General features: G+C 47.0%; 1 protein-coding gene across 1 annotated transcript; it reads left to right on the top strand.

The window, feature by feature from the left end:
* The first annotated feature begins 449 nt into the window (after positions 1 to 449).
* Positions 450 to 921, top strand: LOC123447327 (defensin-like protein 1). The gene has a single exon (XM_045123918.1). It carries the CDS (start codon positions 538 to 540, stop codon positions 784 to 786), a length of 249 nt encoding a protein of 82 aa, XP_044979853.1. The 5' UTR covers positions 450 to 537; the 3' UTR covers positions 787 to 921.
* The last annotated feature ends 17,339 nt before the right edge of the window (positions 922 to 18,260 follow it).

Raw genomic sequence — 18,260 nt, 5'->3', positions numbered from 1 at the left:
TTTGTAACGACGCATCCTCGAAAAGCTTGTCTTCATCACTCGATCCAGAGCCCGAAGGGCACCCCCTCTTCTCCAAAAATTATAATCCTTCAAACGTCACATTTGACCGGTCGCCGCAGGCCGCGTCGCAGGCTGGCGGAACGACGTCCACCTGCCATATAGTCGTCGGCGTCACAGACAACGTAATTAAGTTTGTTGTAGCAATCCATCCACCTTGCTTGAACACAAACGCTCACGGCAGTACGTACGTACCGGAAGCACCGTGTCCTGGAGAGCTGACAGGCAGCGGACGGCCGCACGCACCTTCGTCGGATCCTACCTACTTCGCTTTGCCGCCATTTTTTCTCTTTGAGACGTATGGTACACTCTGGGCTCTGGCTGCCAAATCGTTGTGTCTCGTGTCGTGTGGCATCGTTTGTGCGCGCGGTGTGCCGCTATATATGAGCTGGGGGTGCTCACACACAGCAGCTCCGTCGACACCCAACCCTGACACACTCGTATAAACTACATACAGTACAAAGCAGGATTAATCGATCGATGGAGGCTTCACGCAAGCTCCTCTCCGCCGCGCTCTTCCTCGTGCTGCTGCTCGCGGCCACGGGGGAGATGGGAGGCCCGGTGGCGGTGGCGGAGGCTCGGAGGTGCGAGTCGCCGAGCCACAGGTTCAGGGGCCCCTGCGTGCGCGGACACAACTGCGCCAACGTCTGCCGGACCGAGGGCTTCCCCGGCGGCAACTGCCGCGGCCTCCGCCGCCGCTGCTTCTGCACCACCCACTGCCGCTACTAGCCCGCCTCCACTTCGTCCGCACCTTTGTCCGTGTCTGCGTCCATGTCCGTGTCTGCGTCAATGTCCATGAATAAACCTCGGCCGGCCTGTCAAGGCCGAGCTGGGTACATGAAATAGCTTCTCCTTGTTGTGTCCCTTCGATATCTCGGTTCGTCCTCAGAGTTGCTGTGAGGTTTGGATCGGTGCGTTGCGTATTATCGGATGTTCACTTTTTCCTTTCACGTGTGTTGTGTGCGTGTTCCCTCGGTCACTCATTTGATCTGTACACGAAAGGACATGCATGTCGCATGCTAGTGCGCTGCTTTCGCGTGATCTAGGCAGGTCATTTGTGCAGCAAGGAACACGACAGCTAACAACTGGCGCTGCTCATGCACGTACGATGGATTAGCCACGCGTAAAGTCCCGGGCTCTATACATCGCGAGGTGATGGCTTTCCTCACATCTATCTCATCTCCCTCACCGCAGGCGCGCCCGCGGCGGCGCTCATCATCGCCGGCGGCTCAGGCCGACACGCAGGAGAGCGTGACCGTGGAAAGTATCCACGTACACCTGCGCGACCGTGTGCCGCAAGCCACGCACGAGTCGGGTATTCTCGGGCCTAGGCCCATGTCGAGCGTTGGGCAAGGAGAGGCCCCGGCCCCGCTAAGAGAAGGCCCGCGTGCTACAGGAAGCGGTGGTAGGGTTTCGACGATATCCCCACCCGTCCCCGCAGCGTCGCCCATTCCAGATCTCGCCTCCCTCCTCGGCCACTTCTGGGGAAAAGCTAGGGTTTCGCCACCTAGGGTTCCACCTTCATTCGGCTGGTGGGAGGGGAAGGTGGGAGCGGATAGCAGATCATTTGCTGAGGTGACAACGTCGCCACCGTGGAATCCACCCATGGCAGGGCGAGAGATGGGTGGTCGTGGGTTCCGTGGAGATGGAGGTGGCGAAGGTCGATTCAGGCGCGGTGGAGGTGGTGGTCAGATCGGACCTGGAGGAGGTCGCGGCCGTGGCGAAGGCGGAGGCGGACACAACATGGTGTGGACGCGCGAAGCCGAAGACGGCGGGCAAAACTCCTCCGACATAGATCCACGACACGGTGGTTCTGACAAGGCCAGATGGGAGGCGGCGGCCATGAAGGTGCAAGGAGGAGCCCGCGGGGAGAAGTGGGGCGACAACAGCACCTAGGTCGCCCCGGGTGGATCTGCGGGAGGACGACTTCAGGAGACGCGTCCGCAACAACTTCATCAACCTCCTGATCGTCGACATCCTACTCCCGGCAAGAGGAACGCCTCTCCACTAGTGGGAGGCGCTGAGGTTTGCGTCACTTGCAAGGATCCTGGGCACTTGCCTGTTTGCTGTCCGCGTGCTATTTGTGGTAGATGTGGGATTCATGGACATCTAGCCCCGATATGCAATACTGTTCTTCCATGGGAGTGTGTAGCACCCATGTGTGGGTTCCAGGCAGAGGGGAAATGCTTTTTCTATATCCATGATCATAGTACTCCTAGCCAGACTACTGATAGGAACAGGTTTATTGTGATTTCTATGGTGGAGGGCCATGCATCTGCTAGACAGTTGGAGGAATTTTTTAATTCATACATCAATACTAACTGGAGGTGCTCGGCCAGATCTATTGGCCCTAATACCTTTTTTATGATATTTCCATCTCCTAGAGATGTGGATAAAGCTTGCTTTGCTGAGAGTATGAATGTTTAGAGTTGTGGTGCTGTTATTAATCTGAGAAAATGGTCTGAATCTGTGGGGGCTAAAGGGGTGCTGAATGTTGCTTGGGTTAATGTGAGTAACATTCCTCTAGATAAGAGACATGAGAAGAATATTGCTTATGTGGGATCCCTTGTGGGAGTAACCTTGGAGATTGATAAAGCAACTATTAATAGGCCTGAATCTGTTAGAATTAAGCTGGGTTGTAGAGATGCCGAGGATATCCCTACTTTAGCACAAGGGGTGTTGGGAGGACACTTTTATGATTTCTTCTTTTCTGTTGATAAAATCCTGATTAAAAATCCTCCAAGAGAGAGAATTGGAGTGCAACAAGAAAATGAGGAAGGTAATGCTGCTAAAAAGTCTAGATTCAATACTGATATTCGTGGTGAGAGAAACATTGCATCCTCATCGAATATGGGGGAGTCTTCGGCTCCTCTAGGAACAGCTGGAGGTGGTTATGGGAAAAATGTGGTGATGAATCCTGTGGAAGAAAATATGGAGGAGGAAAAGAAACAAAATGAGAGTGAGGACATATTGTCTGAGGAAGAAAGTGAGGAAGTGAGAAATGAACTGCTTATTGATACTATGGTGGAAGAGGCTGAAAAAAATCAAAACAATGAGGAAGGGGGGAATGTGGATTCTGGGATGGTATCCTATGATGAAATTATAGTGAATTCTATGCAGATTTTGCCAAGCTCTATTTTTGTTTCTGGTAAAAAATTCTTATCATATCTTGATGCTTGTATGGGTGAACCTGTGGTGACTGAGATGGATCCAAGTGACATCTCTGGTAACCAAAAAATGCAGTCCTATCTGGTGCAGTCCCCTGATAATTCTGGTGAGAAAGTGGAAGTGATTCCTACTCCCCCTGTGAGGGAGGAAATGCAAGTCAGATGTAGCAAGAGGAATGTGGGGCAATGTGGAACATATGGGTGTCAGAGCTGAGAGGCTGGCTCAAAAGAGAGACCTACAAGGTAATAGCATATCTCCTGGTAATTCTTTTGAAGTTTTATCAAATCTTGAGATTATATCTGCTGCTGTCAAAATGGGTGTTAATATTCCTGATGATGATTTTGAAACCATAGATATTATAAGAGAACTTGAGATTTCTAGAGCTAATATTGCTAAAAAAGTTGATAAGAATGATAATCAACATGATAAAGTTTTGTTGATCACTAATGCTGCTGGAGAAGCATCTCCCTTAGATACTGAGTGGGGAAGAGATGAGGGTTTAGATGCTGATGACTTTACTGTGGTTAGATCTAGGAAAAAAGAAGGAAAAAGTTAATATCACTATATCTAAACCTGTGACTAGAAGTCAAAAACAGAAAGTGGGAGATGGTGCAGGTAAGGCTATGGCTCCTGGCAAACCTAGCACCAAAAACCACAATCCAAGAAACAAAAAAAAAATGATTAGTCTCTTTTGGAATTGTAGGGGGATTGGGAAGAGAGGCATGGGGACATATATTTCTAACTTGGTCAGGGATTTTAAACTTGATTTTATTGGGATTCAAGAAACTATGAAGAAAGATTTTTCACCTAAATTCTTGAGAAAAATTGATCCTGGAGAAGCTTTCAGTTGGAAGTGGACCCCTTCGGAAGGGAAGTCGGGTGGAATATTGGGAGGCTTTAGAAGTAATATATTTGATCTTGTTAGCTGTGTGGAGGGCAAATATCTTATGAATTTCGAATTATGGAACAAGATTCTTAAGATGAAATGTTGTATTCTGGTGGTGTATGGATCAACACATGAAGAATTTAAAACTGATTTCCTGACGGAGCTTGCGGCTACTTGTAGTCACATTACTTGTCCCTACATTGTGGGGGGAGATTTTAATATCCTTAGATTTGTGGGGGAGAAAAATAAGAAGGTGAGGCTAGGACATTCCTCAGACCTTTTTAATTCCATTATTAATGCTCTTTCCTTGCGGGAGGTGGATATGAGTGGTGGCATTTATACCTGGTCTAATAATCAGCAGAATCCAACTTTGGAGAAACTGGATAGAGTCTTCATGTCCAAATCCTGGGAACATCTGTTTCCTTTCACTTTTGTTAGGAAGATTGTTAGAGAGATTTCGGACCACTGTCCCCTGATTCTTAATACTGATGATAATGTTCCCATTAATTTTGGAAAGAGGGAGTTCAATTTGATCTGAATTGGTTAAACAAACCTGATTTTCATACTTTGGTGGCTAAAATCTGGAGGCAACCTGTTTATTCTGGTAATCCTATTGATGTCAGGAATATCAAATTAAAGAGGTTCAAAAAGTATTTTAAAGGGTGGGGCTCAAATAATTTTGGTCAAGCCAGGAAGAGAAGAAAGTGGTTGAGAGAGGAATTAGGGCATATTGAGGAGTTGCAAGAAAATGATACTTTGAGCCCTGAGCTCTACTGCAAAAAAGTGGAAATGCTAGTAGAACTAAACAGCTTGCTGATGGAAGAGGAGGTAGCTTGGCTACATAAATCACATGACAATTGGTTGCTAAAGGGTGATAGCAACACTGAATATTTTCATAGGATTGTGAATGGGAGGAGAAGAAGAAATACTATAGTTTCTCTTAGCTGTGGGGATGTGATAATAGAAGGGAATAAGAACATGCTTAAACATGCTACTGATTTTTATAAAGAACTTTTTGGTCCTGCTCCTGGGAACATGTGTAAGATAGATGGGGATATGTGGGATAAAGAGAAATTGGGAGATATTGAGAATTTTCTCTTACTTAGACCTTTTTCGGATACAGAATTTAAAAATGCTTTGTTTTCAATGAAACATAATAAGGCCCGTGGACCTGATAATATTCCTATTGAGTTTTTTCAATCCTGCTGGGATATTGTTAAGGAAGATGTGATGTCACTTTTTCGATGGTTTCATGAAAATAAGCTCGATGTGGAGAGAATCGACTATGGTATAATAACGCTGTTACCTAAAGTAGTTGGAGCTGATAAATGCAACAGTTCAGACCTATTTGCTTGCTTAGATGTATTTACAAGCTGATTACTAAGGTGCTGACTATCAGAAGAGAACCCCATGCAGACATCTTGTTTAGTCGGCATCAGAATGCCTTTATCAAAAATAGAGATATTATGGACGGGATCATGTCATTGCATGAGATCCTGCATCATACTTATGCTCAGAAGAAAAAGGGGATTGTCCTTAAACTTGACTTTGAAAAAGCATATGATAAAGCTAACTGGGAATTCCTGTTGGATTGTCATAGCAAAAGAAATTTTGACCCACGCTGGATTGATTGGATTAGGAGAATCCTGGTAGGTGGTACTATCAGCGTGAAGTTAAATGATGAGGTGGGAGAATATTTCCAGAGTGCTAAGGGAGTGAGACAGGGTGATCCCTTGTCCCCTTTCCTCTTTAATCTTGCTGCTGATTGTCTTACTAAGATGGTCCTGAAAGCACAGGAGAATGGCCTATTTACTGGGTTAGCAGCGTACTTAGTGGAAAATGGGGTAGCAATTCTTCAGTACGCGGATGATACTACCTTATGCTTTGAAGACAATGTTAGTAATGCTTTGAATATTAAACTGCTGCTTTATCTCTTTGAGATTATGTCTGGTTTGAAAATCAATTTTGTGAAGAGTGAGATCTTCTCGGTTGGTGCGGATGATGACACTATGAGAAACTATGCTGATATGTTCAATTGTGAGATTGGGGCTTTTCCTATTAAATACTTAGGTATGCGTGTCAGTTATGCTAGACTTAAGTGCAGTGATTGGCTTTTTGTTGATGACAAGTTTATTAGTCATGGGGAATCCTGGATTAGTGAATCTTTGTCAAGTGGGGGTAGGCTTATTAAAGTTAGTGCGGTGCTATCTCACATTCCCTCATATTATATGTCCATGGCTTTGATAAAAAAATCTACACTGGAAAAATGGGACAAACCGAGAAGAAAATTCTTTTGGCACCGCAAAGGGAGAAAAGGATATCATATGGTGAAATGGACCCGTGTTTGTAGATCTAAAGCAAAGGGGGGGGTCTGGGGGTTAAAGATTTAAGGAAACAGAATATCACCTTGCTAGCTAAATGGTGGTGGAAGTTGGAGAAGAAGAAGGGATTGTGGCAAGATATTGTGAAAGCTAAGTACCTCAGAAGGACATCTGTAGCTAAGGTTAAGCAGAAAGCTTCTGATTTCCCCTGTTGGAAAAATATTTTGAAAGTTAAGGAACATTACATGGCTGGTAGAGGGGTGGTGCTTAATAAAGGTAATATTTCTAGCCTTTGGCTAGATGATTTGGGTGAGAATATCCTCTTTAAAGATAAATATCCTGATCTTTTTGAAATTTGCTTAGATAAGGAGTGTACTATGGATAAACTGGAAAGTATGAATCATCTAAATTCTTTTAGGAGAAGGTTCTCTCCAGCTATGCTTCAGAAATGGGATGATATGAAGCAATGTGTGTTGGATAAAATTTGTGCAGGTAAAGATGATGAGGTTTACTGGAGGTTAGATAACTCCAGAGAATATTCCACTAAATCCATGTATAGATGGTTGGAGAGAAACCTTGCGGGGGCTCATTATAAGTGGATTTGGGGGACTAAAATTCCTTTGAAGATCCAAATTTTCTTGTGGCAGCTATTCCAAAACTCTATTCTTACTAGAGATAATATGAGAAAAAGACAGTGGCAGGGAGATCCTAAATGTTCTTTTTGTGATGAACTTGAGTCGGCGCAACTTCTATTCTTTGGGTGCTATGTGGCCAGGATTGTTTGGAGAACGGTTGGTGCTGTTTTTGGTACTAGTTATATTCAGAAAACAATCTGGCAGGTCTTTTCTTGGTTATATGCTTTTTTGCCAGGCTTATGCGAAATTTATACTGTTGGCTTAGCTGCAGTTTGTTGGTCTATTTGGTTGGCTCGGAATCGGGCTACTTTTGAGAAGAAATGGATTAAAACTCCTTTTGAAATTGCTTTCACAACGTGTGCGTTTATTGAATACCGGGCAGGTATGCAGAAACCGGCGATGGTAGAGAATGTAAGAAGGGAGCTCAGTTGCTGAAAGAGAGTGCAACTCAGATGCTGCGGCTGTGTAAACCGCCGAGGGCAGAAGCGAGCGAGCAGGCTGATGTAGAAGAAGTCTGGGATGAATGGTAAATGCAGAAAGGAGATGTTCGACTCCCTTTTGCTGGTTGAAGTGCTGATGGCTTGATGTCCATGGTGATGCTTTTAGGCTTTATGTCCCATTTGGTGAAAATTTTCGGTCTATTTCTGTGCTCTTTGGTGAGCCTGGTTTTGGTGGTGGTTGGTGTGGGGCTCCTGGTAGTGGTACTGATTCATGGTAGTGTAATACTTGTGGTCTTTGTTGCGTAGTTTCGGATGATATCAGGTTTTTGCCCCGCAGTTCATGTTCCTGACGACAGGCGTGAACGGTGGGTTTCCTGATATTGTTTTCCCTTTCCCTCTCTTTCTGGTCCTGGTCTCAAAACATTGTATTTCCGTTATGAAAGTAATGGAAAGGGGAGAAAGCCCGGTTCGAAGTCCCGGGCTCTAGCAGGTGCGCCAATCGCCGCAGCAAAAGGCTGGTTCCTATCGGCGCTTATTCTAGAAGGCGGCTGCTACTGATCAGGCAGATGATTTCATGCATAAATCATCTGGCTAGCCAACTGTACGACCATGCCTTATTAGATGGCTCATCTGCACAACACCAAGCGCCCCTGAGTGCTATCTATGACAAACATCCAGTGCAGCCCCGATGGCACCTCTGATGAAGCTCCATTGCAACACCTAAAGGCGAGACAAAAGTTGCAACACAACATCGACGGCGCCGACGAAGCTCCGTTGCACCATCAGCGACGCTCCAATACAGCACCGGCGGAGCTCCATTGCAACCTACAATCTCGACGACGTTTCATTGTGTTAGAGTTGTGTCGAATATTGATGTACGAGTTGGGTTACATATGGACTTGGTGTTGCAGTGTGGGTAGGATACATGTAGTGTCGTAGTCGGACACGTCATACCCTTGGCCTCTTATATATGAGGAGACGCGCACCGCGCCATCACCGGACCCCCCTCTCCACCTCCCCTCCCGCTTCGCCGCTGCCGGAGGGGACGCCGGCGAAGCCACGCGCGCCTCGGGGATGGCGGCGGCGGGGCCCCTCACGTCGGCCCTCAGGCTCTGACGGCGGCGCCCCGCGTCGGCAGTTGCGGGATCCGGTGTGATCTTGCCAATCGGCGGCGGCGGAGGGCGGATCCGGGGCTCCATGGCCGGATCTGGCGGGGCACTCGGCCCTGGTGGTAGGAAGAGGCAGCCGGGCGTGGCTGCGCTAATCGGCTGGGCACGAGCAGTGTCCAGGGCGCGCGGTACAGTGGCCTTGGCTGGGGGTCGTGATGGTGCGTGGCGGCCATGCTCAGCGGTCGGTGGCGGTGGTTATCCAGCGCAGCTCCGGGAGAAATCCTTGCTCGGTCTTTATCGGAGGCGCGACGGCGACGCCCACGGGTGTCGCTTTCTTTCTTGGAAGCGTCGTTGTGGAGGTGTGTTGTTCCCCTTCGTGGGCCGCTGCCCAGTAGTGCCCCAAGTGAGAAGCTTTCCCTTTTTGTAACCTCCATGTGGGACCACCTTGACATTGTCATGAGAGCTATCTATGCATGTGTGATTTCATGTGTTACCTTGTGTTCTTCTTTTGCATGCATGCATCCATGCCATACCATCCTTGCCATACCTTATCATTCTATGTCATGTTATGAGTGCATGTGATCTTGCTAGGTGTGATTTAGTGATCTTGTGATTTCATGTGTTGATGCACATGTGAGGATGTGGTGTGAAGTGGTGGAGAGTGGTGCTTGACATTATTTTCATACCCCCCTTGTTAGTTTCAAACCTTTTCACTCTTTTATTCCCAAGCTCAAAATTTTACTTGCTCTTTACCTGGTTTTAAAATGTCCTCTGCTTGCTGAATATTGTGGGTATATTGTTGTGCATGATTTGGTGTTTTGTTAGGTGTTCTAAAGGTGCAATAAACCACAAAACAGCTATTATAATTGTTGTTTTCTATTTATTTAATTGCCCCATAAAAATTCCTTTTGCATTTTATTTAAATAACTAATGTATTTTCAGATCCAGGGGCATTTTTGTTTTGATTTAATATTCAGTAGTTAGACCTGTGGTTTTTTTTCTTTTCTCTGTGCTTTAGTTAAATAGGAAATAGGCAGAGTTATTTTTTTTCTCTATGATGCGCTCTGGTGGGCTTCCTCCCACCATAGAGGCCCATCTCTCCCCTCCAGCGTGCAGCGCAGCCCATCCCGCGTCCCTCTTCCTCCTCCGTCTACGTCACCGTGTACGACTCCACCTCCTCCACCGATTCTCCATGGCCTCGATCCTGTGGCTCGAGCGCCTCCCCCAAGGTGATATAAGATGCAGGGAACCTTCCTCCTTCCCTAGGGTTCCCCCTCCTTCCTCCAGCGCCGCCGCCACCTCCCTCCTTTTATCCTCCCTCTCCCTGGTAAGTTCTCTGTAGAGTAGGAGCAGAGAGAAAGAAAACCCCTCGCGGCCGTCTACCCTGCCTTCTCCGTCCAGCAGCGTCGGCGGCCATGTCCAGGAGCTCGGGTAGACTCCCCGCGACCCATTCCCACCAGCGTTGAGGACGAGGGGTGACCACAGCGACGGCCAGCAACGCGTCATCACCTCGGCCTCGGAGCACCGTCGTCTTCCTCTACCCCGTCAGCAGCAGGAATCGTCGGCGACTTCTTCCCGTACGACTACTCCTTCGATCGGGTGGCCTCTGTTCCTTCCTTCTCTAGGTGAGGTCGTCCTCCCCCTTCCTTCCTCCTCCGTGGTCAGCCCGGATCCGACGAGGGCGTGGGCGTTCTCGCTGCTCGAGCAGCAGCAGTAGCAGGTTGACATTAGTGGTAGTAGATGCATGAGCTTTTGTGTGTGGGTGTGTTGCGCGGAGGAGGGCCGCATCCCTCCTCGTGCTAGCAGCGCCACGGCCAGGGCGTTCCCCTCATCGACATTGGGCGTGGGCAGTCTGCCCCGCGTACGTTCTCTGTCTCTGGCGAGCAGGAAGTTCAGAGTAGCAGATAGGCAGGAGGAAGGCCCTTTTCTTTTTTTTCTTTTTTTATCACGCGCTTATGTCAGTCGTCGAGCCATAGCGTAGTGGTAGTGGTGCGTCTGCCTGATGAGGAGGGTGTGGGTTCGAGTCCCCCCCTCGGCACTGTCTTTTGGTTGTTTGTTTGTTTTGGTACAGTGGTCTTCAGGGAAGCCTTACCCTGCGCTTTTCCTTCTCCTTGTCAACGGCAGTAGCAGTAGCGACGTGGTTGTGTGTGGGGTGTTGCACCAGGGGCTCTGGGGTTCGAATCCCAGAGAGACCTCATTTTTTTCTTTTCCTTCTTTCTAATTTTTGTTTTCCCTTGCTTTGTTTGCTACACTTGTGCCTAGATCAATGGGTTACAAGTGCCCTCATATTTTTTTTCTGTTGTTTGATAGAGGTGTGAGAGCGAGCATGTATGTAGTGTTCATGTGTGTTAGGGTAGATGGTAGATTTATGTGTGTGTGAGTGAGTGCTTGAGGGCGAGAGTGTGTGCAAGTGTGTGTGTGACCCTACACACATGCTTGTGCAATTTCACAAGCCCTTGAGTTTAAGATTTGGTGGTAGTAGTTTTGTGCATGTGTGTGTGTCTCCCCACACACTTATGCATACACACCCATGTGAGCATGAGTGTAGGTTTGAGCTACACCATGATGTGTGTGTATTAGCTTGTGGTTTGCACTAGAATAGTTATGATGTGAGTGTGTTTCCCTTGTGCTTGGTGTTGGGCTCTTGCACCATGTGGTGCTAGTGTGATTGATGGGAGTGTGAGCCTCACACATGCCAAGGCATGATGTGCCTTGATGTGCACATGAGCAAGCTTGGGTGTGTGGGTGTTGGAATCATGATTTGAGTGTAGTTAGTGTATGTTCTAACTAGCATGGGTAGGACTAGCTATATGTTGTGCTTTACATATGTGTGTGTGTGGACCTTCCCACCTTTGCAAGTTGTGCACCTCCTCATGTTTAATATGAGAGATGGCATGTTGTGTGTGGGGGTGACTTGTGAGAAGTATTTGTGTTGTTGATGTACATGACACAAACATGGGGTTAAACCCCCCATGTCACTTTGTCATTGTGCACATGAACACCACCTTTGTAGTTGTGGTCTTAGTAGGAACTACATGAAATGATGCCCGTTCCCTAGGCATGATTTGGAGTAGTTTACTCTCCCTTAATTTGTGGTCACTTGTTCCAAGTAAGTGTCCCCATATTATAGATGGTTTTGGGGTAGAATCTCCCAAGTAATCCAGTGGTGAAGTTTGTTTTGCCATTAGGATACTTTATGGAGTTGACATATTCATATTTGTTGCAAGTTTGATCCTTGATTCCATGGAATAGGTGGAGCCCAAGGGCATGAGTTTTTGTGTGATAGTAGTAGGGGTTTTGCTCTACACTTTAGTGGTGTCAATTATCACTTGGTGTAATGTGTGTGCAAACTATGCCTAGACAAAGTGGGCATGTGGCTGAGAAATTCCAGATTAGTGAAATCAAAAATTTCACTAAGTCTGGGATTCTGGAAACATTTTCTTCTCTTATAGATGAGGATGTGCTGGTCATTCTATTGAGAACTAGCCTTAGTTTAGTGCTAGTATTTTGAACCTGGTATGTTTGTGAAGCATCCTGTCAAATTTAAAATCATTTGGAGTCCAGTAGGTTGTGTTTTGATTGCTGCCAAAAAGCTTCAGAACAGAGACAGAAACTCAGGTGCATAAATTTTCACTAAGTCCCTGAGATCTGATGGTTTTGGGAAAGCTTGTGGCCTTGTATCTTTTAGAGTTTAATTCCTTTTGTTGTGATTCTTGCTGGTGCTTGTAGTGTTCTTGGTGGGCAACAGCCACACATATTATTTGTCATGTTTGGAGGCCTGTAGCTAGGTTGCATGTAGCTCCCAAAGAGCTAAGATGCAGATTGTGGCAGATTATGTAGTATAGTCATTTTGATCAATGTGTGTGCTTAGATGATGTTGTGGTGTTCTTCCTTGCTCCATTCCATCCATGATGGCTTTTTTTATGTGTTGGCAACCTGGGAATACCAGATTTGTGCCAATTGCGAGTGTGGTGTTGATTCTTCCACGTAGAGCTTCATATCTTGTTTCGTTGATTCCCGTTGATCCGTAGCTCCGTTTGCAATGTTCTTTAAATGGTTTTGCACCATTTTCACGAGCCGAATTTGTTCATGTCATTCTCATGCATGTCAAAATAGCTTAGTGTACAGTACTGTCCAGAAACTTGCAGTAGTTTATTTTGATTGTGCTAGTGATAGAAATAGTGGTGCATGCTCAATTTTCTTCTCATGCATCATGTGATTGTTGCATCTTGTGGTGCTGCTGTTCATTGGTTATTATTCTTATGTTGGGTAGCACCGGGATCGGAGAACGAATACGTGGAGTCAGGAGAGTACGTGCAGGACGAACCAGAACCATTCCAAGCTGAGGATATCACAGGCAAGATGATATGACCTTGATTCCATCTCTAGACTTGTTATGTTAGTTTCGTTTCCATGTCATATTGCTCGCTGCCTACCACTGAATTAAATTGCCTCTTGAAATGCCATGAGCCCAAACACCGTTCCCCTTCCTAGCAAAACTTGTATGGCTAAGTAGGCTTGCTCTACTAATGTTAGCATTGCTAGTTGCAGGTGCTTTGCCTCATGTGATAACATGAGCTTGATATCATTATCTTAAATTCTGTTATTTAATTAATGCACCTATATACTTGGTAAATGACGGGAGGCCTAGCCTTTTGCCGGGTGCTTTGTTCCGTTATTGTCGCCTTAGTTACCGGTTACCGGTGTTTGATTCCATAATGATCGCTCCTAACACGTTCGGGGTTGTTATGGGGACCCCCTTGATAAATCGCGTAGTGCTAAGGCTTGTCCGGCAGGACCCAACTTTGGTTTTAATCTGCTAATCACATAATAATCTGCATAGGGAATAGCTACCCCGAGGAATTTAATCAACAACCCGGGCCAGTGCTCCTCATGAGTGTTGGTCCCACATGAGCGATGTCCGGGGCCCCACTTGTCACCCAGAGGTTTAGCCATCCCGACATCTAGCTCATCCGTCGTGTCCTGAGACTGAGATACGCGGCTCTTATCAGGGTCGTCGACACGACGAGAGGTCCTGCTAGCCTTGTCTTACCTTAGCGGTATATCTTGCGTATAGGAATCCCAGTGAAGCTTTGGTTTCCCCAGAGTTGAGGTTTTCCTCTAAGTAATCCGACGAGATCACGAGATTCGTGATAGAGGATGCCTTTGCGGCCTGTGTTCCTTTGTGATGGACTAGTTGGAGCACCCCTGCAGGGTTTAATCTTTCGGAAAGCCGTGTCCGCGGTTACGTGGCAACTTGGAATATTTTGTTAACATCCGGTATTAGAGAACTTAAACATAAGCTAATAAAATTGCCAACTGTGTGCGTAGCCGTGACTGTCCCTTCGAAGATCTCTCTTCGATCGGGAACACGGTGGGGTTATGAATGTCGTAGGTAGGTGTTCAGGATCACTTAGTGATCAAGTAAGCCCGACCGCTAGCGTAGACCACCTTCACTTCCACTTTGCGTAAGTTAGCCACTTAATCAAGCATAGGTTGCTGCAGCCTGATACACTCCACCCTTACCCTACCCAATAACATGACTAGTTCTGGCACCAAGGTCTTAGATTGCTGAGTCCCCGTGGCTCACGGATTCCTCCGAAACTCCCAGCAGGTACAGGTACCCCAGAGACAGATGATCCCGACGGCACCCAGCTGGCGTGGCAGTACGACGAGGAGACAGACCGCCTCTACGTGAACTATCAAGAGGACTGAGGCGTGGTCGTGATCGTGGGCCTGTAGGTAGGGTAGCATAGCATTTCCATGTTTTGTAGTCCGTAGCGGAACTACCTTGATTGTATCTGTGATGTACTCTGAGTTATTAACAAGAAGACAGTTGAATCCCGAATTGTCTACTTGTATTATTATTTGTGTTATGTTACTTGCTTGCGAAATGCTTAGATGCGCTTCTTTCCTATTCGGGGGCCTCGACCCCCAGATCGGAAAGGACCGCATCTTGGTCGTTACAAGTTGGTAATCAGAGCCTTACGACCATAGGAGCCTTTGTGTGATCGTACTTGGCCGAGTCGAGTCTAGAAAATGTTTTGAGTCTTAGTTATATCGGAGAGTAGGATTCTTTTTCTCCTCTTCTTTACTCTGGTGAGGTTCCCGTCTTAGGATATCTTTAACTCTACTCCTTTTCTCGCTCAAATTTTTTTTAGGATCACGCGGGTATTTGTGAAATCTATATGATTTCGATGTGACGGAATCATGTCCTGGTGCCTCCTATCTGCTCTAAGTATCAGGGGAGTGGAGCTCCAGGGATTATCGCGCACATCGCCATCATTCAGATTTCTGAGTATCTAAGAACGGAGGGTGTTCGTTATTGCTTCAATACGGGTAGTGGTGAGATAATCCCGATGTCCCCAGTACTGGTGTAGATTGTTCGGGGGTATTACCACACTTGGTATCGTTGTGATCACGAGGACCTGTTGTAGATGAAGGTCCGAGATGTTGGTTGTGTGTTGAAGGATGTGATACAGGTGACGGGTTAGTTTAGGGGTTGTGTGAAATACTCCTTGTATCCGTGTACCTGATTGCATGACCAGTTGTTTCGGGAATTCATAGGTGGGATATCTAGTAGTATCTTATAGGGATATCTTCCTACAGATGCTTGATTGAGGTTTGGGAAATCTCGATCATATGTTTGTTCCGAGAAGTTCTAGCTTACACTTGTTTGCAGTGGTCCTTATCGGAATTTTGTCGTCTGTTACTTTGAGGATGCACTCTTGCTATGTTGTTCGAGCGCAATGCTAAATTCTGTTCAGATATTCTGTCTTTTGATTCAGCAATATCTTCAATTATTCTGTGGACTAATATGCTGTCCGTCTTCAGGATGGCTCCACCGACTCGTCAGACCCCAACGCGTGAGGATATGCCGCCTCCACCTCCTCCTCCTCCTCCGCCGCCGCCTCCTCCTGCAGAGGCCTGGCAGGCGATGATGGCAACTACTAATGCAAACACTCAGATGCTGTTGCAGTTGATCCAGGAGAGAGCCAATCATCAGCAGGGTGGCAATCACTTCGCCAATCTGAGTCAGTTCCTGTCAAACCAGCCTAAGACGTTCACTTCTTGCGACTAGCCGTTTGATGCGGAAGATTGGATCCGTGATATGAACAAGCATTTTGAGTGTAGCAATGTGCGTCCGGAGGACTATGTCAAGTTTGCAACGTTTCAGTTGAAGGGGCAGGCTTCTATTTGGTGGCAGCAACTTAAGGACTCCAGAGGTGGCAGGATGATGTCTTGGGACGAGTTTTGTCGTGACTTCAGGTCCCACTACATCCCTTCCAGCTTTGTTGAGGAGGTGCGTGAGAAGTTCAGGCGTTTGAAGCAGGGCGGCAATTCTGTGTACAAGTACAATGTCGAGTTCCACGAGGTGGCCCGTTACGCGTTGCAGGATGTTCCAGATCAGAAGAGCAAGATTTATCAGTTCAGGGGTGGCTTAAAGGAGGATTTGCAGTTAGCGCTTTCTTTGCACGATCCTGAGGAGTTTGACAAGTTCTACAACTTAGCTCTTAGAGCAGAGGCAGCCTTGCTCAGGGTGGAGAACTCCAAGAAGCGCTTCAGAGATTCCAGCTTTTCCTCGACTCAGGTGGTTCAGAAGCAACAGAAGTTTTGGGTTTCTCCTCCTCCTCCTCGGCACTCACAGCAGCTGAAGCACTTAGGTGGACATGGTTCTTCCCACCCACCCAACCCTGGCTTCCAGCAGAGATACCAGCATCAGAAGCAAGGGCCTCCTCAGTCTCAGTTCCGGCAGCCAGCAGATGTCATTTGTCACAAATGTGGGCAGAAGGGTCACTATGCCAACAAATGTACTTCTCAGCTCCGTCTGCCGCCTCCTCCTCCAAGCAAACCTCCAAGCAACGCTCTTGTAAAATTCAACCCCAGATCAGCTCGAGTCAACATGGTGAATGCAGCTGAAGCATACAACTCCTCTCATGTGATCATGGGTAACCTCCTTGTCAATGATAGTCCTGCTAAAGTGTTATTTGATTCTGGTGCTTCGCATTCGTTCCTCTCCATTCCATTTGCATCCAAGCATAATGTTCCTGTTGAAGAGCTTCCTCGTCCATTGTCAGTAGTTTCACCAGGCAAGTTCATGCATGCTAGTACCCCTGCTCCCGATGTTTCTATCAGGATGGGCAATTATTCTTTTCTGGCCTCTCCGTATGTCTTGGGCAAGTCCGACATTGATTTGATCCTTGGTATGGACTGGTTGGCCATGAACAAGGCATCAATTGATTGTGAAGCTAAAGAAGTCAAGCTTACCCACTCTTCGGAGGATGTGATTATATTCGCAGTGCGCGATGATACAATCCGCTTGTTCTCCTTGAATGAAAAGGGTGAGATAAATCCTATTGAGCAAGTTCCAGTAGTCTGCGAATATCAAGATGTGTTTCCGGAAGAGCTACCAGGCATGCCTCCGCACCGTGAAGTTGAGTTCGTCATTGAGCTTGTGCCACGCACAGAGCCAGTGTGCAAACGGCCGTACAAGCTGGGTCCAGAAGAGTTGAAGGAACTCAAGAGGCAACTCGATGAGCAGGAGCGTTTGGGTTTGATCAGACCAAGCTCGTCTCCGTGGGGATGTGGTGTTCTATTTGTCAAGAAGAAGGATGGTTCGGACCGGTTGTGTGTCGATTACCGCCCATTTAACAAGAAGACAATCAAGAACAAATATCCACTTCCGAACATAAATGAGTTGTTCGAACAGTTGGAAGGTGCTAAAATATTCTCCAAGCTTGATCTCAGAATGGGCTATCATCAGATTCGCATTCGCGAGGAAGACATTCCGAAGACGGCATTCAGGACTAGTTTTGGCTCGTATGATTATACGGTCATGTCTTTTGGTCTGGCTAATGCTCCTCCGACTTTTTGTCGACTGATGAACTATATTTTCTCACCATACAAGAATGAATTTGTCTTGCTCTATCTCGACGACATTCTGGTCTTTTCTGAGAATGAGGAAGAACATGAGAAACATCTAAGGTTGGTGCTTGATAAACTGAGAGAATACAAGCTGTATGCCAAGTTTTCCAAGTGCGAGTTCTGGTTGAAAGAAGTGGTTTATCTTGGGCATATTATCTCTGCCGAGGGCATTAAGGTTGACCCGTCCAAGGTTCAAGCCATTGTTGAATGGGAACCTCCGCAGAATGTGAAGCAGCTTCGAAGCTTTCTCGGTCTTGCCGGATATTGCAGAAGATTCGTTGAGAACTTCTCCAAAATCGCCAAGCCGCTCTCTAGTCTTCTTCAGAAGGGTGTCAAGTATGTTTGGTCTCCAGAGTGTCAACTGGCTTTCGATACACTCAAAGAGAAGCTTATCTCCACTCCGGTATTGGCCCCTCCGGATGATTCCAAGCCGTACCAGGTCTTTTGCGATGCTTCCCTCCAGGGTCTCGGTGCAGTCTTGATGCAAGATAGGAAGGTGGTTGCTTATACCTCCAGGCAGCTGAAGCCTGCGGAGAAGAACTATCCTGTGCACGATCTCGAGCTAGCAGCTGTTGTGCATGCCTTGATGACTTGGAGACATCTCTTGTTGGAACGTAAGGTTGAAGTTTTCACCGATCACAAGAGCCTCAAGTACATCTTCACTCAGCCTAACTTGAATCTTCGGCAAACACGTTGGGTGGAGATGCTCCAGGATTTTA

Source organism: Hordeum vulgare, chromosome 4H, assembly GCF_904849725.1.
Source record: "Hordeum vulgare subsp. vulgare chromosome 4H, MorexV3_pseudomolecules_assembly, whole genome shotgun sequence".
Taxonomy (NCBI): domain Eukaryota; kingdom Viridiplantae; phylum Streptophyta; class Magnoliopsida; order Poales; family Poaceae; genus Hordeum; species Hordeum vulgare.
Note: the sequence above shows the minus strand (reverse complement) of the source record. Positions and strands in the feature narration are given on the sequence as shown.

What these genes read in the sequence shown, in the direction of transcription:
- LOC123447327 (XM_045123918.1), top strand. Translation starts at nt 538, where the DNA reads ATGGAGGCTTCACGCAAGCTCCTCTCCGCCGCGCTCTTCCTCGTGCTG.